This window comes from Dicentrarchus labrax, unplaced genomic scaffold (genome assembly GCF_905237075.1).
Source record: "Dicentrarchus labrax unplaced genomic scaffold, dlabrax2021, whole genome shotgun sequence".
Lineage (NCBI taxonomy): Eukaryota > Metazoa > Chordata > Actinopteri > Moronidae > Dicentrarchus > Dicentrarchus labrax.
The window spans coordinates 11,337,462-11,365,041 of record NW_026136713.1 but is presented as its reverse complement, the minus strand read 5'-3'; the positions used below and the strand labels follow the sequence as shown (position 1 = coordinate 11,365,041).

The 27,580-nt window shown below is 39.5% G+C and overlaps 1 protein-coding gene across 10 annotated transcripts in view; it reads right to left on the bottom strand.

Annotated features, from left to right (window-relative positions):
* Positions 1-27,580, bottom strand: part of LOC127375176 (receptor-type tyrosine-protein phosphatase F) — a 57,915-nt gene that overhangs the window by 20,505 nt on the left and 9,830 nt on the right. Inside the window, exons 5-15 of one of the 10 annotated variants that reach the window (XM_051421051.1) lie at positions 26,476-26,659; positions 26,172-26,399; positions 25,587-26,095; positions 24,434-24,627; positions 22,085-22,271; positions 20,880-21,025; positions 19,988-20,129; positions 19,152-19,340; positions 17,493-17,603; positions 16,294-16,305; positions 15,576-15,845 (exon numbers count right to left, since the gene is read on the bottom strand). In XM_051421051.1, the coding sequence (XP_051277011.1) occupies positions 15,576-15,845; positions 16,294-16,305; positions 17,493-17,603; positions 19,152-19,340; positions 19,988-20,129; positions 20,880-21,025; positions 22,085-22,133 (919 nt within the window). In that variant the 5' untranslated portion in view covers positions 22,134-22,271; positions 24,434-24,627; positions 25,587-26,095; positions 26,172-26,399; positions 26,476-26,659. Of the gene's footprint in view, positions 1-4,901; positions 5,172-6,473; positions 6,585-7,410; positions 7,600-8,481; positions 8,624-9,313; positions 9,460-11,414; positions 12,605-15,575; positions 15,846-16,293; positions 16,306-17,492; positions 17,604-19,151; positions 19,341-19,987; positions 20,130-20,879; positions 21,026-21,392; positions 21,520-22,084; positions 22,272-24,433; positions 24,628-25,586; positions 26,096-26,171; positions 26,400-26,475; positions 26,660-27,580 lie in introns of those variants that run through there. The other 9 variants (XM_051421050.1, XM_051421049.1, XM_051421054.1 and 6 more) reach the window with 9 other exon arrangements.

Sequence of the window (27,580 nt, the reverse complement as noted above, 5' to 3'; positions counted from 1 at the left end):
CTCCAGAATAACATACACCACCTTTAACGGATTGTAATCAATTTATTATATTAAATTATGTAAGAGGCAAATACAGCAAAAATTTACATGTTCAATTTTTTTTCAAATGTGGGTTAAAAAGTGAAAGAGAAAATACACCAACCTCTTTCAGGCTCTGAGGGGCGTAAAGGAGACTGTGCAGAACACACTGACATGAGGAATAGAAAAAAATAGAGAAAATTATTTTAGAGAGGGTAAAAAACAGTTTACAAAACATCCCTTTTCTGTAATCTCTTTTACCTTGTTTCCCAATGACGCCTGTCTTGCTCACCAAATGTTGAAACAAAGGTTTGGGTAGTCTTAAAGCATTTATTTTGGTTTACAGTTTAATGTAATTTAATGGTCATTTTTTTTATGAATAAGTAACACACAAAGAAAGATACAATTAAAAACGACTGAGCAGTTTGATGGTATTGCTGTTATTCCTTCCTACATTCAGGAAGAGTCCTGTCTTGGAGCTGCTATGTCAAAACATTTATGTTCATTTCATTACAGCATACTTGTAATGCACTGTAGAAGGATTTGTATTTGTAAAGTTTATGTACTGAGGTGGGTCACATCGACACTGGTTGAAAGGATTAAAGACAGTTGGACACGTTGAACGAGTACATCATCATCTGTATCTGTTCAACCAACTAAATGATCTGTATACGTCCTCAAAGTGAGGCTTAAAGCAGAAGTAAGCAGACCTAACCAGAAGTTGGTTATTTAAGTCTGAAATTGATATGAGTTGATCAGAAGTTACTATATTTATTTGAAAACTATCTAGAGAATCACCTCGGATGATTGACGTCCTAGCACTGACAGGGACCTCGCCCTCGATGATCTCAGCAACGCATTCATAGAGGCTCTCATCACGTAGTGCTCGGAGCCATGTTGAACCGCCATGTTTCTACAGTAGCCCAGAAAGGACAAACCAGACACTGGCTCTAGATGGGGCCTTCACATTTTTTGTGGCCACCATAGATTCTCCCACATGTTTAGTTGAGGCAGTGGTTTCAGTTGGTTGCAGTCTGCAATCTCACTGCTCGATGCAACTAAACATATCACTAACATTTAGTAGACATCAACACTTTCAAAACCTGTTTAAAAACTCATAGCCTTCTGTGAGATATTGGATATCCCTACATTACAGAGACATAGTACAGTACAGTAATAAATAAAGTTGCCCTCCTCATCCATTTTCTGACACAGTCAATGTCAGTTGGATTTTGGCAAATTTTGTATTTCACAGTGACATTGACTTCACCAATGTACCGATCCATTTCACTTCAGAGTCCAGACTTTCTATTTTTGTGTTAACTGAGCAGAAGATCTACCAGAACAATGTTTCACTGAAGCTTGTAAAAAAGTTAGTTTGTAAAAGAAAGCTTGTAAAGAAAGTTAAAAAGGCACTAAGGACAACATTCTGTCTTCACTTACTATTTTTAAAGGGAGTACAGAGGACAGATAAAGAGCAACGTCACATGGTGCACCTAAGGTTCATCAAAACCAATGAGCTTGTGGTGGACTACAAGAAGAACAGCAGGTCTCCTGTCCTGGTTGCCCAAGGAGTTGAATTGAAAAGAATGAACTCATACAATTACCTTGGGATGCAAATCAATTAAAAACAGGACTGGACTCACAAAACTGAAACCCTCTTTAGGGAAAGAAAGAACAGACTGTTACAAAGTTTACTGAACTGACTTTGTTAGGTGTTGCTGTTCGAGTCCTGATGTATGTCTGTTAGTATGTCAGGACTTATTGCTAACACTAAAAGTCAATATATCCGAGATAAAGGTAGAGACATTAGGTAATGATCAGCAGGTGAGGTAATCAACTCATCGGTCGCATCACTGGGGGTGACGAAGCGGCCTAAAGGAGGGAGGTGGCCGGATAAGTGGCATGGTGTGATGACAACAACCTCTCCCTCAACACAACAAGACAAAGGAGATGATAGTGGACATGAGGAAGAAGAGGAGACTTCATCAACCACTGTCTATCCGGGACCTTGAAGTGGAGAGGGTGAGCACTTTCAAATACCTGGGTGTCCACATCAGTGAGGACCTCACCTGGACACTGAACACCTCGCAGCTGGTTAAGAAGGCCCAACAACGACTGTATTTCCTGAGGAGGCTGAGGAAGTTTGGCATGTCGCCCAGGATCCTCAGCAACTTCTACAGCTGCGTGGTTGAGATCACCATAACCAGCTGCATCACAGCGTGGTACGGCAACACTACTGTTGCGGACCACAGTCGCCTGCAGAGAGTGGTTAAGACTGCTGAGAGGATCACCAGGACACCACTGCCCTCTCTGCAGAGCATCTACCACCGCAGAGTGCACAGGAGAGCTGCTTCCATGCTCAGAGACCCCACCCATCCACAACACGGACTGTTCACACTTCTACCCTCAGGCCGGAGGTAGAGAAGTTTGAAATGCAAAACAACAAGACTCAAAAACTCTTTCTTCCCCTCTGCAATCAGACTCCTGAACAGTTGACAGGAGTCACATCAATGTACTACCTCGTCACCTTACACCTGTACTTCTGTTTACAACTGCGCTCTTGCACAACTGTTTACATCCCATGGCATTCATTGCAAATCAGACACTTTTAAAATTACTGTAATATTGAGTTATTTTTATTTTCTTTACTTACTGTACTTATTGTAATATTGTTTTTTTTACTACTCTATAATTGGGTAGTATTGTGGGGTTTTTTGTGTTACTTATTGTACTTAATGCGTCGGTATCAGGGTGGACAGCACAGCAAAGAAAGAATTTCATTGCACAGAGGAAAACTTGCTTTATTTTGTTTTATATGAAAATAAACATCTTGAATCTTGAATCTTGGTGGCGCTCTGCCAAGCCTTTCCCACACCTCTCTCTCCTGTAGCTGAGCGCAAACCACACCCACCTCCACAATTTGGTTCCAGTGTTTGTCAGTGTTTAATCTGTAAAACACATCACTGAAGATGATGCCAGACTATAAAATATGTCAGATCAAACATCTCGCCATGAGAGTCTCCAAGTAGCATCAGAAGAAGATGATATATACTTTATTAATCCCTTTTAGCCCAGAAGGAGAGAGCCAAATTCTTTTTTTCACTCTTTTTTTATTTCTTACACACATACACAGGCTGAAATGCACACTTCATGCAGTTGTGGACATGCCAACAGGAGCAGTTTCTTGGGGTTAGATTGCCTTGCTCAAGGGCACATCAGCAGTGCACAGAAGGTGAAACTGGCACCTCTCCAGCTACCAGTCCACACTCCATATTGTGGTCTCTAAGTTAAACATCTCACCATGAGAGCAGCATCCAGACAAACCTTTCTACTTAAAAGCAAACATGCACATCCTACACTGAGAAAATGTGAGCAGATTAAATAGCAGATTATTATTATAAGAGCATGTTGGACACAATTATTTTACACACAGAGATGTTGGTTACAAAATATTTGTTTTGTTTTTTCAAAAAGAGACATTTTTAATAGATTTTGTGTTTTCAGTTCAACTATAAAGCTAAAAAGTAGGTTAAACAATTAGAATATTAGAAAATAAATTGTCTGAAGAGTACGGATTATGATCCACTTTACACTGTTGAATCAATGTAGTGAGCATGAATTTGAGTTGTTATCAAGTGATTTTGAAAGCTTAATGGTTATTAATGATTGCAGTGTTATATTTTTACATCATGTCAGCCTCTAGATACAGTAGTAAATGGTATGATACAGCTTCAGACTTTATTTATGTCTTTGTGGCTTTTATTTGTTACCATACCTAATTGTTTTCTTTTCTTTATTCCTTTGAAAAAAAACAATCTGCATATATACTGTATTCCTCTGTAATGTTACTGGTTTGAAGCTCATCTGTATACTTCCTCATGTCTTTTACCTCTCTTTCTCTCTCTCTCTCTCTCTCTGTTGATTGATTACAGTCTGTTTACCTTCACTGGCAACTGTTGCCATAAAATATTAAAAGACATTGTACTTGCAATAAACAGGTACATTTTACATTCAATATCTAATGAGAAAAACACAGGTAAAGCCTCTTAATGCAGAAACAGCTGTATGTTTAATTTTTATTGATCATTATTTTTCTTGAAATGTTTCTCAAGAGAGAGTTTCAATGAATACAGGATTATTCATAAACAACAGTAACTCCAGTAGAGGGGAAACTTACGCATACTAATAGTGATGATGATTAAAGTCATTAAAGGTACAGTTCATGATCAAAATATCAACAAAAAGGTATTTGCCTAAACTGATGGAAGGCACACATGATTATACTGTTTTCAGTGGACAGCAATGGTGTGTACCTCCACGGGGTCGCTGGGAGGTCCACAGCCAAAGGTTTTAGCAGCCAAGACACGGAACTCATACTCAGAGTTAGGCCTTAGTCCACCAACACTGTAACGGGTTGTTGACACACCATCCACCTCCTGGAATTCATTCTTTGAGGACTTGGCTCTGTACTGAATTACGTAGTAGGAGACAGGTTCTGGGTTTCCAGAGTCCCAAGTGAGAGTCACACTGGTGGCTGTGGTCTCAGTCACAATGAGGGAGGTGGGGGGCTTTGGCAAGGCTGAGGAGGGAGAAGCAGGGTATTAGATCTGGTACAAAAAATGGATATTTCTCCATTCTATAGCTCACAGCACTGAAATTATTGTTTCATACTTTAATCTTTCTAGCGCTGTCCTAACAAACATGTAGAAAGAGACACATACAAGCACTGACATTGAGGCTCATTGACAAAGAGACTGCAAAAAGCACATTTCTTTAATTTAACAGCAAAAACACAGGCCACAGCACAGGGGCAGTGGAAATTTCCAGAAAAGGCTCCAGATGCCATTTGTGTTTTTTTCAGTTTTATAACAGTCCATTACCTTTGACAGTGATCTGAGCGGTGGCTTCTATCTCGCCCAGAGAGGACATGGCCACACAAGTGTAGCTTGCTGACTCAAGGATGTTGGTGAGCTCCAGCACGTTACGTCCTATTGGTATCTCGTCTTCCCTGGTCAGATCCTCAGAGCCCATCATCCACTTTACGAAGGGGATTGGCGAGCCTACTGCTACACATGTCAGGTTGACACTGCTGCCTAGCAACACCTCTTGGTCGGTGGGTGGAATGGAGAATCTGGGTGGGATTCTTCTCACTAATTGTAATGAGAGAGGTGTAAGGTATAAGGTGAATATGGTACATTTTTATGATTTCATCAATGATCATGTCCCTTAAAACACCACAAGGCTAAACGCTGACTCAGGAAAGCTAATAGATTTGACAACTGATCGCTTTCATCCAAATGTGCAGGTGAGCACAATGGGAATGATAGGAGTGCAACCATAGGTTAAACTCAGTTATTTTTGGTGAATATCTTCCTATTCCTTCTTTTGGCTCTATTGATAAACATCATTGAATTATGTCTCGTTGGATTTAATTTTTAAGGGCTAAGACAAAAAACAGTTTAACTCAACTGGATCAGGAGATCTTGACTATAGCAGCGGCTGCCCATTCAGATGGAGGGTAGCTCCTTCAAACTTCTCTGTTTTTTGTTTTGTTCTGTGTTCAGCTTTGTTGCTGGGACGTGCATTACCTGTGGTACAGATGGTCTGCAGGGAGGCATTGGGTTTTTATTGGAAAGCTGTGGACCCAGCCAGATCGACTGGATGGAACCGGCTCACCATGGCGGGTGCTGTCACCCCAAGACAACAGGGAAGAGAATCGGATGGGAGCCATACTGGCCCAACTTAGACTCTTTCTATCTTGTTGCTGCTGTTCACCCGGACGCAAATTTAAAAGATTCACTGAAGAATTATTTCCCAGGTGTATATAAATATAAAAAGCTTTACATAAGGATGCGGTCTTGCCATATGTCCTCTGGTTAGCAAGTCTATAAAATGTGAAAGTGTGTATTCTATAAGTGTGTTCTTTCTTTCTTTCTTTCTTTCTTTATTATCTTGTCCTATAAATGTGGCATGAAGGAACCGCAAACTCTTATTTCATTATACAAACCGATGTAGTATAAAAAAATAAACTGTCAAAAGAACTAAAATTTGCACATATAATTTAATGTTCTGTTATGGCCACATATTAGACAAAGTGGCAGGCTTAAATTCAGTGTAAAAAGATATATTTGGAAAAGTGAAATTAATGATTAATAAAATTAATAAAACAATAAAACAATTTATTGGTTTCTAATGCCACCTTTAGATATTTGTAATCAATCATTTGGAGGATTTTCCAAGCAAATATATGTGATTGTTTGTTTACAAATAAATCAGCAAATATTTCCCCACTCAACCCTCTGGCCAACCTATTAATATTTCTCAACATCTGTCCCTGGCTGGCTCTGTGAAACCGTCTCATCCTCTCTGCATGTTAGCTACCCAGCAACAACTTAAGCTACAAGGGGCAGATGTTATTATTTTTTTTGTTGTGTGGCCAGGTTGCTTCCTACCTCGCACATAAAGATTAGCAGAGACAGAGTAGCGCACGCCTTCCACATTAGACGCCAAACACTCGTATTTCCCCTGGTCGGCCTCCTCGCTGTTGTCGATCTGCAAGGCACCTGGAAAATGACAACATGCAACAAAGACATGAAAGGAGGGGGAGGAGAGAGTAAAAGAGAAGAAGGAAAGGAAGTCAGGAGGAAATAATTAGTTGATCTGTCAGTGTCAATGCTTAAAGGAGAAAATGTTCTTAATGGAGGGTATCTTGAAATTTCTCAGCATTATTTTGTCAAGAACTGTTTCTCTCTGCAATACCAATTCAGATTGTCAAGACAAAATGGGTTCTTCTCCAGCCTCAGCCATCCACAGATAAAAAGAGGAGGAATTAAATAAATAGAAATGATGACTGAATCAGTCACACTAAATTTGTTGGTTGCTATGGTGGTTCAACTTGTGTAAGACATGACTTTTATTTAAAAGTGTAATGTGGAGAAAGTAATGATGAAAGTGTGATCAAAGGTAATGGAGAACTGTAAACTGAGTGAGACTTAATTTTCTTTTGCAAAGCTCTTCACTGGTGGTGCCCCTAAAGCAGGTGCAAATTTATAATGAAAAAATATATTATATTGTTATTAACATAAAAACAAAGCATAGTTTTTGGTTCCTAAAATGTTTCAACATATTCTGTTGTTTTGGTCAGTGTTGCAGCACCTGATGTGATCTTTATCAAACAATTATATGTGTTTCCAAGTTGGAGATATGAATCTGTTGGAAAGCTAAAGTGTTCTCAATCACACTTCTGACATTAATCTAACATTGTGTAAGAAAAAAAGACTGGGTACTGCAGCCCAGTGCAAAGTACAAAAACAACCATGTTAACTATTACCAGTTAATTACCAATGCTCAAGGTAAAAGGTAGCAATATAATCCTTGGGCTTCCTGTACCTGAAGGTAGCTGTTTTATCCGCCCATTACTTGCACTGGGGTCAATGGGCAGGAAGTCTTTGTACCAGGTGATTTCAGGGTCAGGGTTGCCACTGGCAGAACAGAGCATAGTGGCAGTTCGAGTGCGCTCCACCACTTTGAGTTGAGGGCCAATGTCAATGTTAGGGAAGCCTGGTGGGAGTAGATGCTCTGTGACGAGAACAGAAAAAAAGGAAAACACAAGAGTGATTTAAGACACAATAAATGGTTATACTGCAGTGACTGAGTCTTACAGACACCTTTTTGCAGTTGTGGTCGTCACAATATCTGGTCACTCACTTTAAAGAAAATTTGCAAACTGTATTTTCTACAACATGTAGGATTTTCCTTGGTGTGACATTTTAGAACAATTGCTAACTGTGTAGTGTGTGATATCAGTTTTTATTCTATAAATATTTTTAAATTAAATGTTACATTACATCTTAAAATTATTTTCACATTGGGATTGTGTAACAAGTGTAACATTAAACAGACAACAGAGTCTAATGATTTGTGTCCAACATTTTGCTTTATATCAAAAAAGACTTTCCTTATCCCAGTTCACCTTTGACCACTGAGACAAGTGCACTTCAGGAGTGTTAAATCATAGTCAGCCATATACAGATAATAAACAAACTGAGGATAGAAGGTTTGAATAAACATGTAAATGTCATGTCTGTCATAAACATGAGCGTTATTTTATTGTCTAATAAGCCTTTCATGTGATATTTCCTGTTTTATTTAGTAGTTTTTCACCTCTTGTGATGTTTTACTTCCTGTCTTTGTCTTTTACCTGCTCTTTTTGATTGTGTGTCTGCAAATGAATTAAGAATGTGGCTCTCCCACAGGATTGCGTTGAGGCATTGAAGAGGTTTAAGAAAGACAACCAAGAATAGCAAGCATTGAGCTTTTTTTCATCTCGTCTTTCTCAGAAAATGTTTAAGATTTAAAGATTTTAAAAGAGCCAGCAGTCTACTGGTCAGAGAAACCATCCTGTAGCCAGGTACTTGGACTGCATTCCCACTCAAGGCTGTTTCAAAATGCAAGACTCACCTTGGATGACTGACAGCCTAGCACTGACAGAGACATTGCCCTCGGTGTTCTCAGCAACGCATTCATAGATGGCATCATCACGTGGCGATCGGAGAGGCTGGATTCTGAGTACGGAGCCGGCCCCTTCATCAAACTCAATGATCTGTAGGATAGAGAGTCATAAGGTTAGGTTAGACAGATGTGTGGATTCTAATAGCAATAGTAATAATAGTTTTTAAAGTGATAGGTAGTGTTACAGTTCGATAATCACTTTTCAGCATATTGTAATTCAAGTGGGCGGAGAGAAAACTAGACTTTTGCGCGTCCTCTTGGCTTGACTTTGGCCAATCAGAGTTCGGGGGGATCTACTGGCAGAATATGGCAGAAAAGGAACACAATATCTATAAGTATATTTCCATTAATCACCTGATTTCCCCTGTGTTTTTACTACATTCAAATGAGCCCTTTATATCAACAGAAGGAGCAGGTCCTCTTCCACCAATCATCTTCCACCTGCCATGTTGAACCACCATGTATCTACAGTAGCCTACAATGGCCAAACCCGGTACTGGCTCTAGATGGGGCCTTCACATTTTTTGTAGCCACCATAGATTCTCCCACATGTTTAATTGAGGCAGTGGTTTCAGTTGGTTGCAATCTGCAATCTCACTGCTCGATGCAACTAAACATATCACTAACATTTTGTAGACATCAACACTTTCAAAACCTGTTTAAAAACTCATAGCCTACTGTGAGATATTGGATATCCCTACATTACAGTGACATAGTACAGTACAGTAACAATAAAGTTGCCCTCCTCTCCCTGAGAGTGCAGCAGTGCTCATTGACCTACATCAAAATACTGGAAGCTGATCTTCATGCCTTTCTTCACCCAGCTAACCCTCGGCTTGGGGTTCCCCGTCGCCTGGCACACAAACGAGATCACGCCCCCTGAGACGCCAATCTGGTCGACAGGAACTTTAGTGAACTCTGGGAGTGCTAGTACAAGACAGAAAGAGGGATGAAGACATTATCACACACAAAGCCCAAACTTGTCTTCCAAGACTCTCATGCCCGTCGTTTATCCATTTTCTGACACGGCTGACAGTGGCAATGACCAATGTACCGATCCATTTCACTTCAGAGTCCAGCCTTTGTTCAGAAAACAAATTTATTAGAAAGTTAAAAAGGCACTAAGGACAACATTCTGTCTTCACTTACTATTTTTAAAGGGAGTAGAGAGGACAGATAAAGAGTATCATCATATGGTGCAACTGAGGCTCAGCAAAACCAATGAGCTTGTGGTGGACTACAAGAAGAACAGCAGGTCTCCTGTCCTGGTTGTCCAAGGAGTTTAATTAAAGACAGTGACCTCATACAATTACCTTGGGATGCAAATCAATTAAAAAAAGGACTGGACTCACAAAACTGAAGCCCTCTTTAGGGAAAGAAAGAACAGACTGTTACAAAGTTTACTGAACTGACTTTGTTAGGTGTTGCTGTTCGAGTCCCGATGTATGTCTGTTAGTATTGTCAGGACTTATTGCTGACACTGAAAGTCAATATATCCAAGTAACTCAAAACAGGTAAACACTAACTCGTGCGCTCGACAGAAACAGAAAAGATTAATGCAGATTGAATGCTCAAAAATTATGATCTAACAAAAATTTCACTTTAAATTGACACAGCTTCATCTACTACAAAGATTTTCCAAACCAGAAAGTGTTTTAGACGTGTGTGCGAGATCAAAAACTGAAACAACTTTACTGACAATTCTTTTGGTCCTTAAACCATCATCAGGTAATATTTTGTTCCATACCCAGGATTCTTGTATTCACTAATATGGAAACATGTATGAAATCACTTTAACACAGTGGCCATAATCATCATCAGGGCTCAGGTTATCTTTATCAATTTCAATACTGGACTGCTTCAAACAGTCAAACCTCAGACGACCTCCTCAGACATCACAGTAATGCTTCTTCTGTTATTCACAACATGGTACAGAAACAGAATATGCCAACTGATCAAATCAGTTCCTCATTTATGTTGAGGACATTAGGATGTTATTTATGTATCAGGCTCTGCTTTAAGACTTTATTATATGGCCATCAATTTGTAAGAATTTCAAATTTTGTTTACAACCAGTTTGTGGGCTTAAAAGAAAGTGCCAGAGGAAAATGCCCCTACACTTTATTATAACCATTTTGTAGTCAGAGGATTATTGTTTTGTCTTTTTTCAGAATTATTTATCAACAAGGTTAAAAAAGAGGAACCATTATACATTCCCTCTGAAATTGACTGACTGAACAAAACAATGTTCAAATTAGAATTTGAACAATTGTTCAACATCTCGGCTTCTCATGTGTATAATAGTATGCAGTGTTTCTTGTGAAGGTAAGCAACGTGTCCCTGCAATAAAGTGCCGTTACAATGTCATAAAGGGTTTTTTTTTTCTTACTTTAAAGCAAATTTCAGCAAACCTGTAGCCTATGTGTAAAAATCCTAGTTCACTGGAGAAGAATATAAAATTATGTTTTAAATTACGTTTTCAAATGCACATATAATTCTTTTCATTCCCAACTCTTAGAAGAACCTTTACATATCAAAGGGAATGTATTTCTGTTGTAACAGCATGTTTTTATTCTTACTGAGATTATGATTCCACGTTTATAACTGAGTTTGCAGTCCTCCTTTTTACGTACAGTGAGCGACAATAAAATAGATTTTGAGCTTTTGAGCCTTTGAATTTCTTGGTTACAATTTCATACATAAATAGTGGTTAAACATAAGCCATCACTTATACACCAAAGATATTTAATTGTATTTAATTTATTTATGTGTCTTGTTTAAATTTGGTTCCAGTGTGCGTCAGTGATTAATCTGTTAAAAACATCACTGAAGATGATGCCAGACTATAAAATATGTCAGACTAAACAAGTTAAACATCTCACCATGAGAGACTCCGAGTAGCATCAGCAACAGTCCAATCACAGCTTGCATGTCTCCTCAGTGTTTTGATCCAGTCAGCAGCTTCCAGACAAACCTTTCTACTTAAAAGCAAACATGCACATCCTACACTGAGAAAATGTGTCCTGAAAAGTGATCAACTTCAGAGAGGAGAGCAGAAAAATTAAGCAATGTTAGTTTTACTTCCCTTTTAGCCCAGAAGGAGAGAGACACAAGGGTAGGATGGACTGACTGGAAGAGATGAAAACATTCCTCTTTCATACTAAAAGAGGATTTGAAACTGACAGATGCTGCCGCAACCTCTCATACTGCACCTAACGCCATAGCAGATTATTATTATAAGAGCATGCTGGACACAATTATTTACACACAGAGATGTTGGTTACAAAAAACAAAATTTCAGATACATTTTAATTAAAATTTGTGTTTTCAGTTCAACTATCAAGCTAAAAAGTGATTAAACCGTTAAAATATTAGAAAACATGATCCACTATACACTGTTGAATCAATGTAGTGTGCATGAATTTGAGTTGTTATCAAGTGATTTTGACAGCTTAATGGTTAATAATAATGATTGCAGTGTTATATTTTTACATCATGTCAGCCTCTAGATACAGTAGTAAATGGTATGATACAGCTTCAGACTTTATTCATGTCTTTGTGGCTTTTATTTGTTGCTATACCTAATTGTTTTCTTTTCTTTATTCCTTTGAAAAAAACAATCTGCATATATGCTATATTTCTCTGTAATGTTACTTATTCCCAAATTGCATTGAAATTAGTTGCACTATTAATATAACAATATAAGCTTTATTCAAAACATGACTCTTGACTTCAGGATAAACTGCTGTGAGCCTCCGGATGCTTTAGCACTCTCCAAATGCAGCAGTGCACTGAAACCTTTACAACAAGACAGTCTTTCCACATTAAGTAAATATGTAAACTTTCACCAAGTCAACAACCAGTCAAGTGACCAAGTAAAAAGGTTCCTAAGACAAATGCAGAAAACACTCACAGACCTTTCTATAGGAACTTATTCATAGTGAGCTGCTAAGAAGTGAATCTGAGTAGAATAAAAACAGAAGAGTTTCTGCTCTAAACTCTATTTTCACATCCATAAAGACACATGACCAATCACAGCAGGTGAGAGGCAACACAAAGGTTCTGGTTCCAGAAAGTTAAAGTTCAGATGCAGAACTTCTCATTTCAACCATTATAACAGAGTTCTCTTGATGTTCCCTCTTTCGAGAGACGGCAGAACCTTTAGCTTTCTCGTATTTCTTCTTCTTCCAGACAAAATAAACAGCAATCCCACTCAATATAGAAATCACCACAGCTGCTCGCAAACTGCATATGAGTATGGAGTGATCTGTTCAGGTAAAGAGACACAAACATTACATGTCAAGTAATTGTTGACAGGAGAGTTGATTTACAGCAATATTTGATTGGTATATGTGTGATGTGAGTGTAGAGTTTTATGAATACTTGGATGTCTTTCTACTTACCCACAGAAGTGTCTGTGATTGTGGTAGAGGTTGATGTTGGCTCAATGCACCGGCTGTTACTGGATACACGCACGCTCTGTGATATGTGCATCCCGTTGGATAAGCTGCAGTCAGTGAACATGAAGCCTATGGGACATAAACAGATCAATAACTGATGCCCTGTTAATCATCAGTGTCATAACTATCAAACTGTTTTTCACTTTTCTGACTCACCACAGGTAGATATCCCACTGATGTGATTCCTGACTGAGCAGACCAGTTGTCCTGAGACGTCTGGTTTCAGAGTGATGTTGTTAGTCTCATTATTTCCAGAGAGGAGCTGAGTGTCTGTCAGTGTGTGTCCATCCAGAGTCCAGCTGTACTGAGGACTGTCTCCTCCCTTAGAGGAACAGGACACCCTCGTCTCTCCCTGGGACAGACACTCAGAGACCAGCAGGACAGAGGACACAGGAGCTGAAGGAAACACACTCAGATTAATTGTGATATAACAGAATATTGGTCATTATGTGCATATTTATAATACAGAAGAGGCATCCATACAATTATATGTAACTAAGCAATATAATATGATAAGACTTCTTTTATTTTAAGCTGACTGGCTCAAATAATTCTGTTGTTTTTCTGCCATCTATAAGATAAACAGATATACTGGAATTAATTCAGGTGATGGATTTTTTTGGTCCCTGTCCAGTAGAATAAAGTTAACTTGCTGTTGACAAGGAAAATCAAATATGAACAAAAGTAAAAGGGAAATAAATAAACTCTAGGCACCAGCCCCAATTTACAAACTGACACCTTGAAGCTTAACTTATTAGCACCGAATAACAAGGTTATAGAGAATAGTACACTCTAACGGAACTAAAAAATAAAGCTTTAATAATGAATCATACAGTATCTGTAATATAATAGGTTGTGAAATGAAACCTGACACTCCCGGGCTGAAATATGAGTCTGACTCAGACTGTGAAAGATAATAAATAAATAATAATTATAATTAATATTACAGTTCCCTTGTATGTAGGGCCGATACTGCCAAACTCAAAAATGAATAAATTTCCCAATACATTTAAAAAAAACATTTTTGACCATAGAATGAGCTCAAGCACACGTTATATTTGTAGTGAAGCAACTTCGGTCTGGTTCCCTCTAACCCTCAGTTAGGCGTTACCCATCTCTCAGGTAAATGTTCATCTATTGTTTTCTTCCACATTCAGCAGAAACTGACAGAGCCTGTAAAATACAATTCAATTCATACTGCATACCACTATGAAAAATATGTACTACATAATGCATCCTGAAGAGAGGTCACAGGAAGTGACCGTCATGGTAAAAGTTAAGGTTTAATCATACAAAATGAACACATTCATATTTTAAGTCCCTAGGTTTAGAGGGAATTGAATTGAGAGGAACAGATAGTGAGGTACAAAAGCTTGTGCCCTAATGACAAGAAAGGTCCGGGTTTCTGCTGGCTCAGTGGGAGGAAACAGACTGATTGTGTTGATGGCTGATTTCATGCTCTGTGTTGGGGTAGAGGCAGCAAATGCTGTACTGGTAGTGGTAATGTAACTTGGTAATGTAAACCAATAGGGTTCTCGCAGTGTTACTGCTCTGACCCTACTAACTGACCCCTAATAACTCTGCTGCTCACCTCCCTGCTGGGTTTTGACTTGCACCATATCGGAAAGTGGCCCGTCACCTACAGAGGTGAAGCCCTGCACCCTGAGGCCGTAGGTGATGTCAGGAATCAGGCTTGAGATGGTAGTCATACTGTCCTCTGTAATCTGTATCTGCCAGGCGCTGAGTGGAGTCGTCAGATCCGAGCTGTAGTAGACCCGGTAACCCCTGATTCGACCATTGGGTTCCTCTGGTGGTTCCCACTGGACCAGCATTGTGCTGGCATTCGGCATGCGTGCTTGGATGTGCAGAGGTGGCGAGGAGGGGGCCTGTTCACTGGTGTGCACCTCCACAGGATTGCTGGGAAGTCCACGGCCAAAGGTTTTGGCAGCCAAGACACGGAACTCATACTCAGAGTTGGGCCTTAGTCCACCAACACTGTAATGGGTTGTTGACACACCATCCACCTCCTGGAAGTCATTGTTTGAGGACTTGGCTCTGTACTGGATTACGTAGTAGGAGACAGGTTCAAGGTTCCCAGAGTCCCAGGTGAGAGTCACACTGGTGGCTGTGGTCTCAGTCACAATGAGGGAGGTTGGGGGCTTTGGCAAGGCTGAGGAGGGAGAAGCAGGGTATTAGATTTGGTATCAAAAATTGACTTGTAGGCACAATACAGCCGAAATGACTTGATTACTCCATTCTGTAACTCATAGCACTGAAATTATTGTTTCATACGTTCTAGTGCTGTCTTAACAAACATGTAGAAAGAGACACATACAACATTGACAAAGAGACTGCAAAAAGCACCTGCAAAGGTCTTTAATTTAAAAAAAAAAAAAAAACACAGGCCACAGCACAGGGGCAGTGGTAAAATATGTATAGTATTCTGTTTTAAAACAATCCATTAACAAAAATATCAGAAATCTGTTGGTGACTCAAATCAACAGTTCACATTGTTACAGCAGCAACCTGACTCAGAGAGAGATAGTACAACAGGTCTGAATTTGTCTCAACAACAACTCTCACCTTTGACAGTGATCTGAGCTGTGGCTTTTATTATGCCCAGAGACGACATGGCCACACAGCTGTAGTTTGCTGACGTAAGGACGGTGGTGACCTCCAGCACATTACGTCCTATTGGCATCTCTTCTTCCTTGGTCAGATCCTCCGAGCCCATCATCCACTTTACGTAGGGCATTGGCGAGCCTACTGCTACACATGTCAGGTTGACACTGCCGCCTAGCATCACCTCTTGGTTGGTGGGTGGAATGGAGAATCTAGGTGGGACTCTTCTCACTAATTGGATAAAGATAGGAGAAAATAGGGAATAGAAAACAAAAATTGACTTGGGCGGGTTGAACAGCGTTAGATCAGAAACTGTTGTTCCCACATCTTTTACAGAAACAGGCGCAGGCAAACCTTTTTGATTCCTATAAAGTCCAGGTGAAACAGATGTCACAGGGTGGAAGGACTGTTTTTCACGTGTTAACGTTTCTAATTCCACCGTTAGATATTTGTAATCAATTGTAACCCACAACATAGCTGACATTACATTACTTATTGTGTCGTTGTTAGCTCTATATCTTTTTAACATTTCTCATGGTATTTCTCCAGAAAAACATACACCACCTTTAAATGATTAGTAATATAGTATGTAAGAGGCAAATACAGCAAAGTTTTACATATTCAACACAATTTATTTTTTTTCAAATGTGGGTTAAAAAGTAGAAGAAAAAACACCAACCTTCTTTTAGCTCTGAGGGATGTAAAGGGGACAGTGCAGAACACGATAACATGAGGAGAAGAGAAAAATAGAGAAATCTATTTTAGAGAGGGGTAAAAACGGTTTAGCTGCAGCAACATTTAAATCTTTACCTCTTGTCCCTGCAATCAGTGACACCTGTCTTGAAAGTACACTTGCTTGCCGCCCTTCAATACACTTTGAACCAAAACAATCACCCCAGTAGCAATGTTTGGTAAGAAAAAATAAATATTAAGGCACCATTGGAATCAAATCAAGCATACCATAATTAAAAATTTCACAAGCTTCTTATAGCCACAGGGAGAGGCTCTTATGGTGGTAGTATTTGCTTTTGTTAGAGAAGGAAACCAATTAAAGAGAAAATACAGAAAAACTGAGAGAGAGTAAAAGAAGCCTAGTCAATGAATAAAGATAGTCAAATAACCATTGAATGTGAGGCCTGGACTTATGTTGCGACTGACTCGTATGTAATATTAACTGCAAATTATATGAGAAAGGACAACTGGCGAATTTTATTGCATGTGCTGCTGACAAGACACATTTATCACAGTCACACATGTTCTCATCTGACGGAGATACTGTTAAAAGTCGTGAAAGAACGGAAGTTAACAGATAAAGATATAGTGGTGGTGAAAGAAAACACATCCAACATGGTTGTTGCAGTTCAAGTCAGGAAGTTTGCTCATGTAAAATTATTTTTCTTCCCCCTGGTGCCCCATCATGAAGCCAACTCAGCAGGAAGTGCCATGTATTAGAGTTATTACTGTTGTCTGCTCTGTTATGTTCTGAGACATGTTTATGATGTTTGCCACATTCAGGAAGAGCGCTGTCTTAGAACTGCTATGTGAAAACACTTTTGTTCATTTTGTTACAGCACAGGATTTGTTTTGATAAGGTTTGTGTACTGAAGTGGGTCACATACATACTGATGTAAAAGTTTATATACTGTTTAAGTCTGATTTTTGAAAGCACTTTCTAAATAAAATGGGAGTTCAGATGTATCTGACTTCTTGCTGATTAAAAAGTAACCACATGCATAACATATATTGAGATGCATGATTGCATTCCAGGTGATTTGTAATCAAATCAAATGGTTAGGTGAGTGAAGATTTACACCTCTTCTTATAAGTGGAAGATGTTATTATTTTTTGTGCTGGCTCTGTGGCCAGGTTGCTTCCTACCTCGCACATAAAGATTAGCAGGGGAAGAGTAGCGCACGCCTTCCACATTAGACGCCACACACTCGTACTTCCCCTGGTCGGACTCCTCGCTGTTCTCGATCTGCAAGGCACCTGGAAAATGACAACATGCAACAAAGATAAGAAAGGAGGGGGAAGAGAGAGAAAAAGTGAGAGAAGGGAAAGGAAGCAAGGAGACACAAAAATTAGACACATACTATCTCAGACAGATGCAGAAAAACTAATCCATGCATTTGTTACTTCAAGGCTGGATTACTGCAACTCTTTATTATCAGGTTGCCCCAATAAGTCCATTAAAAAACGCTCCATTTAATTCAGAACGCTGCAGCAAGAGTACTGACAGGAACTAGAAAAAGAGATCACATCTCTTCTGTACTAGCTTCTCTGCACTGGCTCCCTGTAAAATGTAGAATAGAATTTAAAATTCTCCTCCTCACCTTTAAAGCTCTTCATGGTCAGGCCCCTTCATATCTTAAAGAGCTCATAGTACCCTATTACCCCTCTAGAACACTACGTTCTCTGAATGCTGGGCTACTTGTGGTTCCTATAGTCTCTAAAAGTAGAACAGGAGCCAGAGCCTTCAGTTACCAAGCTCCTCTCCTGTGGAACCAGCTTCCAGTTGTGGTTCGGGAGGCAGACACCCTCTCCACATTCAAGAGTAGGCTTAAGACATTCCTCTTTGATAAAGCTTATAGTTAGGGCTGGATCAGGTGAGTCCTGAACCATCCCTTAGTTATGCTGCTATAGGCCTAGACTATCGGGGGATTTCCCATGGTGCACTGAGCTCCTCCCTTCCTCTCTCTTTCTGCACTCATTCATGTTCCATTAATGCATGTTACTAACTTCACTTCTTCCCCGGAGTTCTTGTGCTTTCTCGTCTTGCAGGTTCTTATCGATCCTGGTGGAGCCTCCTGCCATGGTCCTGCTAGATTGCCATTGCCAATACTTTTGTTGCTGTACACCTGTCTGTCTGTGTCTCTCTCTCTCTCTCTCTCTCTCTCTCTCTCTCTCTCTCTCTCCTTTCTCTCTCTCTCTCACCCCAACTGGTCGAGGCAGACGACCACCCACCTAGAGCCGAATGATCTGTCCTAGGTTTCTGCCTTTTAACAGGCAGTTTTTCCTTGCCCTTGTCGCCAAGTGCTTGCTCATGGTGGTACTGTTGGGTCTCTGTAATTAATGTTTTAAAGAGTTCAGTCTAGACCTGCTCTATTTGAAAAGTGTCCTGAGATAGTTTCTGTTATGAATTGGGGCTATACAAATAAATTGAATTGAATTGAATTTAGTTGGGTAAACTCGGCTCTGGGATAAATGCACATTGGCATTGACCAAAAACAAAGCATAATTTTTCCTAATTTATTCTGTTGTTTCAGTCAGTGTTGCAGTACCTGATGGGATCTTTATCAAATAATTTTATGTGCTCCCAAGTTGGAGATATAAGTCTGCTGAAAAGCTAAAGTGCTCTTAATCACACATTTGATATTAATCTAACATTTTGGAAGAAAAAAAGATTAGACACTACAGGCACATTGCAAAACACAAAAACAACCATTTTAACTTTTCCCCAAAATGTCCTGGGAAATCAAATTAAGTGCTCAAGTTAATGAGAGGGGAAAATGTAGGAACATAATGCTTGGGCCGTACCGGAAGGTAGCTGTTTTATCCGCCCATTACTTGCACTGGGGTCAATGGGCAGGAAGTCTTTGTACCAGGTGATTTCTGGGTCAGGGTTGCCACTGGCAGCACAGAGCATAGTGGCTGTTCGAGTGCGCTCCACCACTTTGAGTTGAGGACCCATGTCAATGGTAGGGAAGCCTGGTGGGAGTAGGTCCTCTGTGACAAGAACAGGAAAAGAGGAAAACACAATAGTGATTAAAATAAAAGAAGATACAAAAGTGTAACAATAAATAGACAATAGAGTCTAATGTAATCCAATTTGTATTCAACATTTTTATTATCTCAAAAGACTTTCCTTATCCAAATTAACCTTTGACCACTGAGACAAGTGCACCTCAGGAGTGTTACATTAGCCATATACAGTAGCCACATAACAAACCAGCTGAGGATAGAAGGCTCTCAGAGAGGACTGTGTTGAGGCACTGAAGAGGTTTAAGAACAACACAAGAATAGCAAGCACTGTGCTTCTTTCACTTCCTCTTTCTCAGCAAATAAACTAGCATTCTACTAGTTAGAGAAACTTTCCTGTAGCCGGATACTCATAAACTGTATTCCCACTCAACTAGCTTGTCTATTAAGGACCATGTGTCTTATTTCAATATTTCAATACTTAACTGAGACTAGGGATGAACAAGTCCACTGTCATCAGTATTTGTTCAACCAACTAAATGATCTGTTTCCATACTCGAAGTGAGGATTAAAACAGAAGTAGAGAAGAAGATGTTTATTTCTAAACAAGTCTGAAATTGATTTGAGTTGATCAGAAGTTACTATATTTATTTGAAAACTATTTAGAGAATCACCTCGGATGATTGACAGATTAGCACTGACAGAGACATTGCCTTCATTGTTCTCAGCAACGCATTCATAGATGCTTTCATCACGTGACACTCCGAGAGGCTGGATTCTGAGTACGGAGCCGGCACCTTCATCAAACTCAATGACCTGTAGGATAGAGAGTCATAAGTCAGATGTGTGCATTCTTAAAGCAATAGTGCCTGTTTTGAAGTTAAAGCTTGGTTAGGTAGTGTTTTGTTTTTTGGTTTTTTTGCCGTTATTGGGGAAAAGATTCAATAATAACTTTTCAGCATATTGTAATTCAAGTGGTCTCAAAGAAAACTAGACTTCTGCGTGTCCTCTTGGCTTTCTTTTTAGGCTTTAGAAAATCTAGCCCTGTGACGAGAGACTTTGGCCAATCAGAGTTCGGGGGGATCTACTGGCAGAATATGGCAGAAATGAAACACAATACCCATAAGTATATTTCCATTAATCACTTGATTCCCCCTGTGTTTTTATTACTTTCAGATGAGCCCTTTATATCTACAAAAGGAGCGGACCTCTTCTACCCATCATCTTCCACCTGCCATGTTGAACCACCATGTTTCTACAGTAGCCTAGAAAGGACCAACCAGACACTGGCTCTAGATACAGCCTTCACATTTTTTGTGGCCACCATAGATTCTCCCAGATGTTTTTCGTTGAGGCAATGGTTTCAGTTGGTTGCAATCTGCAATCTCACTGCTCAATGCAACTAAACATATCACTAACATTTAGTAGACATCAACACTTTCAAAACCTGTTTAAAAACTCATAGCCTACTGTGAGATATTGGACATCCCTAGTGACATAGTACAGTACAGTAACAATAAAGTTGCCCTCCTCGCCCTGAGAGTGCAGCAGTGCTCATTGACTCACCTCAACACGCTGGTTCTGTGTCTTCTTTCCTTTCTTCATCCAGCTTACCCTCGGCTTGGGGTTCCCCGTTGCCTGGCACACAAACGAGATCACGCCCCCTGAGACGCCAATCTGGTCGACAGGAACTTTAGTGAACTCTGGGAGTGCTAGGACAGACAGAGAGAGGGAGAAAGACATTAGCACACACAAAGCCCAAACTCTGTCTCACAAGACTTTCATGCCTGTCTTCAATAGCTACATACTGGTAAATAGTACGTAGCTATTACATTTCTATTTCTATTTTCATGTCTATGTTTGTGTTCATTGAGTAGAACCTCACTTCAGTGACCTAGGATGCAACATTTCAAGCTGCCGTTTCCTCCACACCTGCTCCTTCTGTGGTGGAGCCCATGCAAGACCCACTTGTTATAATTTAACCAAGCACAGCTTATGTAAGTTTCTCAGCACACCAGTGAGAATAAATGATCTTGCTTCTGCCTTAAAGAATCCCCCAGGGACGCCCTGATAGTTCACCTGGTATAGTTGGTGCCCCATTTACCAAGGATGAGTCCTTGCTGCAATATGGGTTATGGGTTTGATTCTGATCTGTGGCCCTTTTCTCCATGTCATCCCCTCTCTCTCCAACCATGTCAATCTTGAGCTGTCCCATCCGAAAAAAGCAAAAAGCCCCAAAAATATGTTCTTGTGCAATAAAGCTGTATACAAATATGTGGTAGCATCCAAATATTTCACTTAACAACATAACAGAAATTTGAAATCCCTCCTCTTAAAAGATTCCTTTCGTTATTAAATAAATTAATAATTATTATTATGGTGTAACAGCATGTTGTAATTGTGATTTAGATTAGAATTCCACATTAACTTTATTACTAAGTTTTCCAATTGATTGATAATAAAATAAATATTATCTTTCAGATTTTGGGCCTTTGAATTTCATTGAGATTTAATCTTTCATTAATCTTTTGTATTCTATTTTTTGGATCTGCTATTTGTTTCCTTGGCAGTCAATTGAAGATCAACGTTGGAAAACTTAAAAACATACTTAATTATATGTGTCATGGTTCTTTTGTGAATTTGGTTACAATGTGCATCAGTGATGAGCTGTAAAACATGTCACTGAATATAATATTTAACTATACTTTATGAATATATTTGATTTAATTGCTGCATAAAATGTGTCAAATTAATCAAGTTAAACAGCTCACCATGAGAGACTCCGAGTATCATCAGCAACAGTCCAATCACAGCTTCCATGTCTCCTCAGTGTTCAGCCTCAGTCACTTCCCAGACGAACCTACTTTATTTTATTCAATATCTAACATGCACATCTGACACAGAGCAGCCTGAAATGTCTTCTCTTAGTGATCAGCTTCGGACAAGAAGGCATGGGAACTGTGTTGTAAAAAACAATAGCACAGTTAAAGGAGTTAAGAGGAAGCACAGACATTGGGGAGATAAGTAAACTCTTGCTTAATCTTTGCAACTGACAAAAAAAATTGGGCTCTGATCAGCAAAAATGTGTCTATTGACTTTGAAGTGACACAGCTTCATCTACTACAAAGATTTTGCAAACCAGAAAGTGTTTTAGATTTGTGCGATATCAAAAACTGAAATGTCAACTGGTCATATCAGTTCCTCATTTATCTACAGTCTGAGGATTATTAGTTCCTCATTTTTGACAGAAGTACACAGACAATATGCTGGGCAGAGACGCCGCAACTGGACAGGCAACCCAGACAATTGCCTAGGGCCCCGAGCTGAAGGGGGCCCCGACAGACGGCTGATATCGCTCCATATCAGCGACACAACTTGAAACCCCTGTAGACACTGCAATGACACGTCGGGAATCTCCCTAATGTGGCCCCCTTACTAGCCGGCATCGACGTGCGGTCCCGGTCAAACACACAGATGAAAAAATGAAGCGAACATATCTCTCTGGGCACACGAAAAGAAAAACAAAACAAGAAGAGGATGAAAAGAAAAAACGTGACAGTGGTAAGTGGGAATGTGTAAGCTATGTGTGTTACATTATAAAAAAGTAGTGCTGCCAGCCAGCCTGCCACTTTATCCCAAACTCCCAGTCATCCACCAAGCACCAAAAAAGTTTACTGCACATTAAAGTCCGTGTAAAGTGAATTCATTTTCTTCTAAACACATTCATAGCCACACAATAAGTTAGTCCTTTGCTGCCAATGCCAATGATATTTTCTCCCAGAATAAAGCATTTGTTGTCAAATGTTAAAACCCATACCAGCATCAATTCTGCTGTCAGTTTAGTCTGTCCAAACTGGTGCTAATTTGTATTTGGAATTATGTTTTTTAAATGTGAGCTGCTGGACAACTGAATTTCCCTTCGGGGATAAATAAAGTATATGCTATATATCCATACATTTTCTTCTATAGCCTAAATGTTACATTAAATAAAATGTTAACATGAAGCATTAAAGTTGTTACTGCAAATGGATGTTCATTAATTATTCCATTAATTTACAGTGAAAACCTTCTGGATCTGTACAGTAATCTAAGCATTGCATTGCATCTCCTCTTGACTCTTCCTGTCTCTGTTGCCTCTGGTGAGAGGAGCTTTTCTGCTTTGAAGTTGATCAAAACCTATTTGAGGTCAACCATTTGCCAGGAGAGGCTCACAGGACTGGCACTGATTTCAATAGAAAGAGATGTTCGGAGGTCCTTAGATATGGAAGACATAGTGGCTGCATTTGCAGAAGCCAAGGCCCGCAAGCAGCAGTTTTAAGGAAAAAAAGGCACTACTATTGGACTGTGGATTTAGGACCAAGGTGTCACAGCAAGTCTTAAGTTCTTCCTTTCCACTTCAATTCCTTGTTTGTTTGTTTTCTTGCTTGGTTGCGTTTTTATCATTCTGAAAATGTTGCACATTTCAGTTATGTTTGTTTTTCTATTATTTATATATTGTATATAAAGTTTGCATTCAGATAGTTATGTTATTTATTATTTATTTCATATGTTAATTGTTTAATAAAAGATTTCTTTACTGATCCGTAGTCCTGGACTTCATTCATCATGATTCTGGGGGGCCCCATGGTCCTTCTTGCCTAGGGCCCCCAGGGGGTCTAGAAACGCCCCTGATGCTGGGATGTGGACATTTGCACTGTACTGTTGGCTCACTGTGGTCTGAAGCAATTTCTGTTGGTTTGGTTGAGTTGGTTTGAACTCACTCACTCTCACTTACTCACTCTCACTCACTCAAGGGCAAACAACAAACAAAAACGTGTTGCCAAGGCAGTTAACAATAATCACATATTTCATATTAGATAGGCTACATATTAATACGTGTTGTATACAGTTTTGTTTACAATGTTAATTTACAATACATGTCATTTAATACACCTACTCAATATAATTTTTTTGGGCTGCTAGAGGAGCTGTTGTCCCTTCACCAAGGAGGATCTTAGAAAATCTGATATTTTCTTATATTTTTGTCTCTTAGTGAAGATACCTTCTCACAGTGGAGGAGAAAGTGCATCTCTGTTTCTATTTCTCCTGTTGAATACACGCTCCTCTCTGGGCGGCCTCACCTGTCTGTCTTCCAGTTTCTGTGGGTCTCTCTCGCTCTCTCTGTTGTAAGAGTCTGCCCCCCTCTACTGGCAACTGTTCATTAAAGGCAAACACCTTAAAATATAATACTGACTGTTACGTGTGTATGTTTTTGCCTCTGCTGTCTTGTGTCCTGTTCCAGGTACCGCCCTCCCCTCCAACTGGTCAGGCACACCTGCAGAACCAGAGCAATCAGGAGGATTGTTATAAAGCTGCTGTGATAGAAGCAGACGGGGCCAGTGGGCCAAAAGAACTACCACATAGAGGCGTGTCGCTGTCGGGTGTGAAACAGAGCTGTGTGGTGCTTGTGTTGCGTGTAACCACTATTCCCTCAGTGGAGGGATAGCGTTGTTTATTTATTGTATTAGTGGTTTGTTTGGTTAAGTGTGTTTTCACTTCCTTTCTTTTTAGGAAGTTGTTTTGTGTTTACGTTTTGGACCCCTTTTACGTTAAAATAAATAGTTTAAAAGCACAAATCCTTATGTTTCCAATCCTTCTTTAAACGCCCGGGTAAATTATTAATTGTTACTTCTCTTTTCCCCTGGACCCCACAACTGGGGACGTAACACTGACTTTGTCCTTGCAGCAATAAACACATGAGTAAAGTCTCTTAAGACTTGCTTTAAGATGATTTATTACTGATCATTATTTTTCCTGAATGTTTAGATATTCTCAACAGTTTTTCAACACTTTTACTAAAAACAGAATTATCCATAAACAGGAACTCCTCTGTAGAGCATACTAATACTATAATGAGTGTGAAAGTGCGATTTAATTCTCAGCAGTCATTAGAGGAGCAGTTCATGATCAAAACATCAACAAAATGCTAGCTTATCTAAACTGACTGAGACACGTGACTGAATGAAAGGTCTCGCTGTGAAATGCTTTGAGAGGTTTTACATTACATACATAGCTACTAAACAGTTTAAACAATTTGCCACCATAACACAATTTCTCTTTGAAGAAAAATATAAAAAAATAAAAGAGCTCCACTGTCGATCATTGAACTAGGGTCCCAATACTTAACTTTTATTCTATCAGAGCTTCCTCAGTGCTACAAATGAGGCTCAGGTTGAGCTCATCAGAGGTCTACACTTCTATAAGGTTTTCTGTACTAATCACAGTTTCACTTACCCCTTCAAACATGATGACATCACGATAGGGTCTAATCGCCAAAACTTTTCACATTTCTCATCTTCATTGTGCACATATCAATTTATTTGTTTATTCGAAAGGAAGTCTCTCCTGCTTGAAATGCAGAAAACACTCACAGAACGTTTTTAAGGGAAGGTATTCCAGTAACTGCTAAGCTGCACACACAGTAAGCAGAAGTGAATCTGAGAAGAATAAAAACAGAAGAGTTTCTGCTCTAAACTCTATTTTCACATCCATAAAGACACATGACCAATCACAGCAGGTGAGAGGCGACACGAAGGTTCTGGTTCCAGAAAATTAAAGTTCAGATGCAGAACTTCTCATTTCAACCATTATAACAGAGTTCTCTTGATGTTCCCTCTTTCGACGGACGGCAGAGCCTTCAGGTTTCTCGTATTTCTTCTTCTTCCAGACAAAATAAACAGCAATCCCACTCAGTATAAGAATCACCACAGCTGCTCGCAAGCCAAATATGAGCAGGGAGTGATCTGTTCAGATAAAGAGACACAAACATTACATGTCATACATGTTATAGCTGTGACAGGAGAGTTAGTTTTTACTTACTTAAGTGCCATGAGTCGTCTGAGCTGGAAGAAGTCACAGTTTGATTGGAGGATGGGATATTAGTGGGGGGTTTAACTGACACCGTAACGCCAGTCTCCTTACCCTCAGAAGTGTCTGTAATCGTGGTAGAGGCTGATGTTGGCTCAATGCACTGGGTGTTACTGGATATACGCACACTCTGCAATATGTGTGTCCCGTTGAATAAGGTGCAGTCAGTGAACATGTAGCCTATAAGAAACAAACAGATGTACAGTTAATCATCAGTGTCATAACTATCAAACTGTTTTTCACTTTTCTGACTCACCACAGGTAGATATCCCACTGACGTGATTCCTGACTGAGCAGACCAGTTGTCCTGAGACGTCTGGTTTCAGAGTGATGTTGTTAGTCTCATTATTTCCAGAGAGGAGCTGAGTGTCTGTCAGTGTGTGTCCATCCAGAGTCCAGCTGTACTGAGGACTGTCTCCTCCCTCAGAGGAACAGGACACCTTCATCTCTCCCTGGGACAGACACTCAGAGACCAGCAGGACAGAGGACACAGGAGCTGAAGGAAACACACTCAGATGACCTTTCATAGTAACAGAATCTTAGTCATTATATACAACATATACAATTAATATATACAATTATATAATCCAGTAAAGAACAATACTGTAGGTTAGCAACGGAATATAACATGTATTTATATGAATATTACTAAATTCCCCAGTAGGCAAAATGTTTTTTACCTTGAATGATCAACTGTAGAGTCTGCAGCACTGATTGGTGTCCATTTGAATCAAAGATTATGAGAGTGTAGTCGCCTCCATCAGTCCTGCTCAGGTCATTGATTCTAAATGTTCCATCACTGGGAGTAAATGAAGATCTGTCTGCTATCAGATTATACACATACCTGTTCCTACCCCCTCTGAGTACTGATGTTGTTTTGTTCTTTAACCATTCGTATCTGAATATTTCTGAGGTACTGTCCATCAGCTGGAGGACCACAGTTCCTCTCAAAGCTCCATAACACTGAGCTCCATCCTGTCTGCCATCACAGTAGGTTTTCCCACCTGAAAAAATGTAAAAATAATATAAATTAATAAGTTCCAAAAACAATTAAACAAATATAGTCCTTCAATTTCTACTAAATTAATCACAATGAGACATAGTCAAACCCACAGAAACAGTGGGTTTGCTGCAGCTGTGTCTCTCAGACCACAGTTTGCCAACAGCAAGTTATTCTTGTGTAGCTGAGAGTTACACAGGCCTTTGACCAGTGGTGTAATGTAAATTCATAAAAATACACCAGAAGGGATTTTAGGTTCCTTCAGCATTATAGATTTATGGTAGTCAATTGAACATTATCTTTGATTGTATTTAATTAAATTATATCAAATTAATTTATGTGTTATTATTCTAGTATGAAC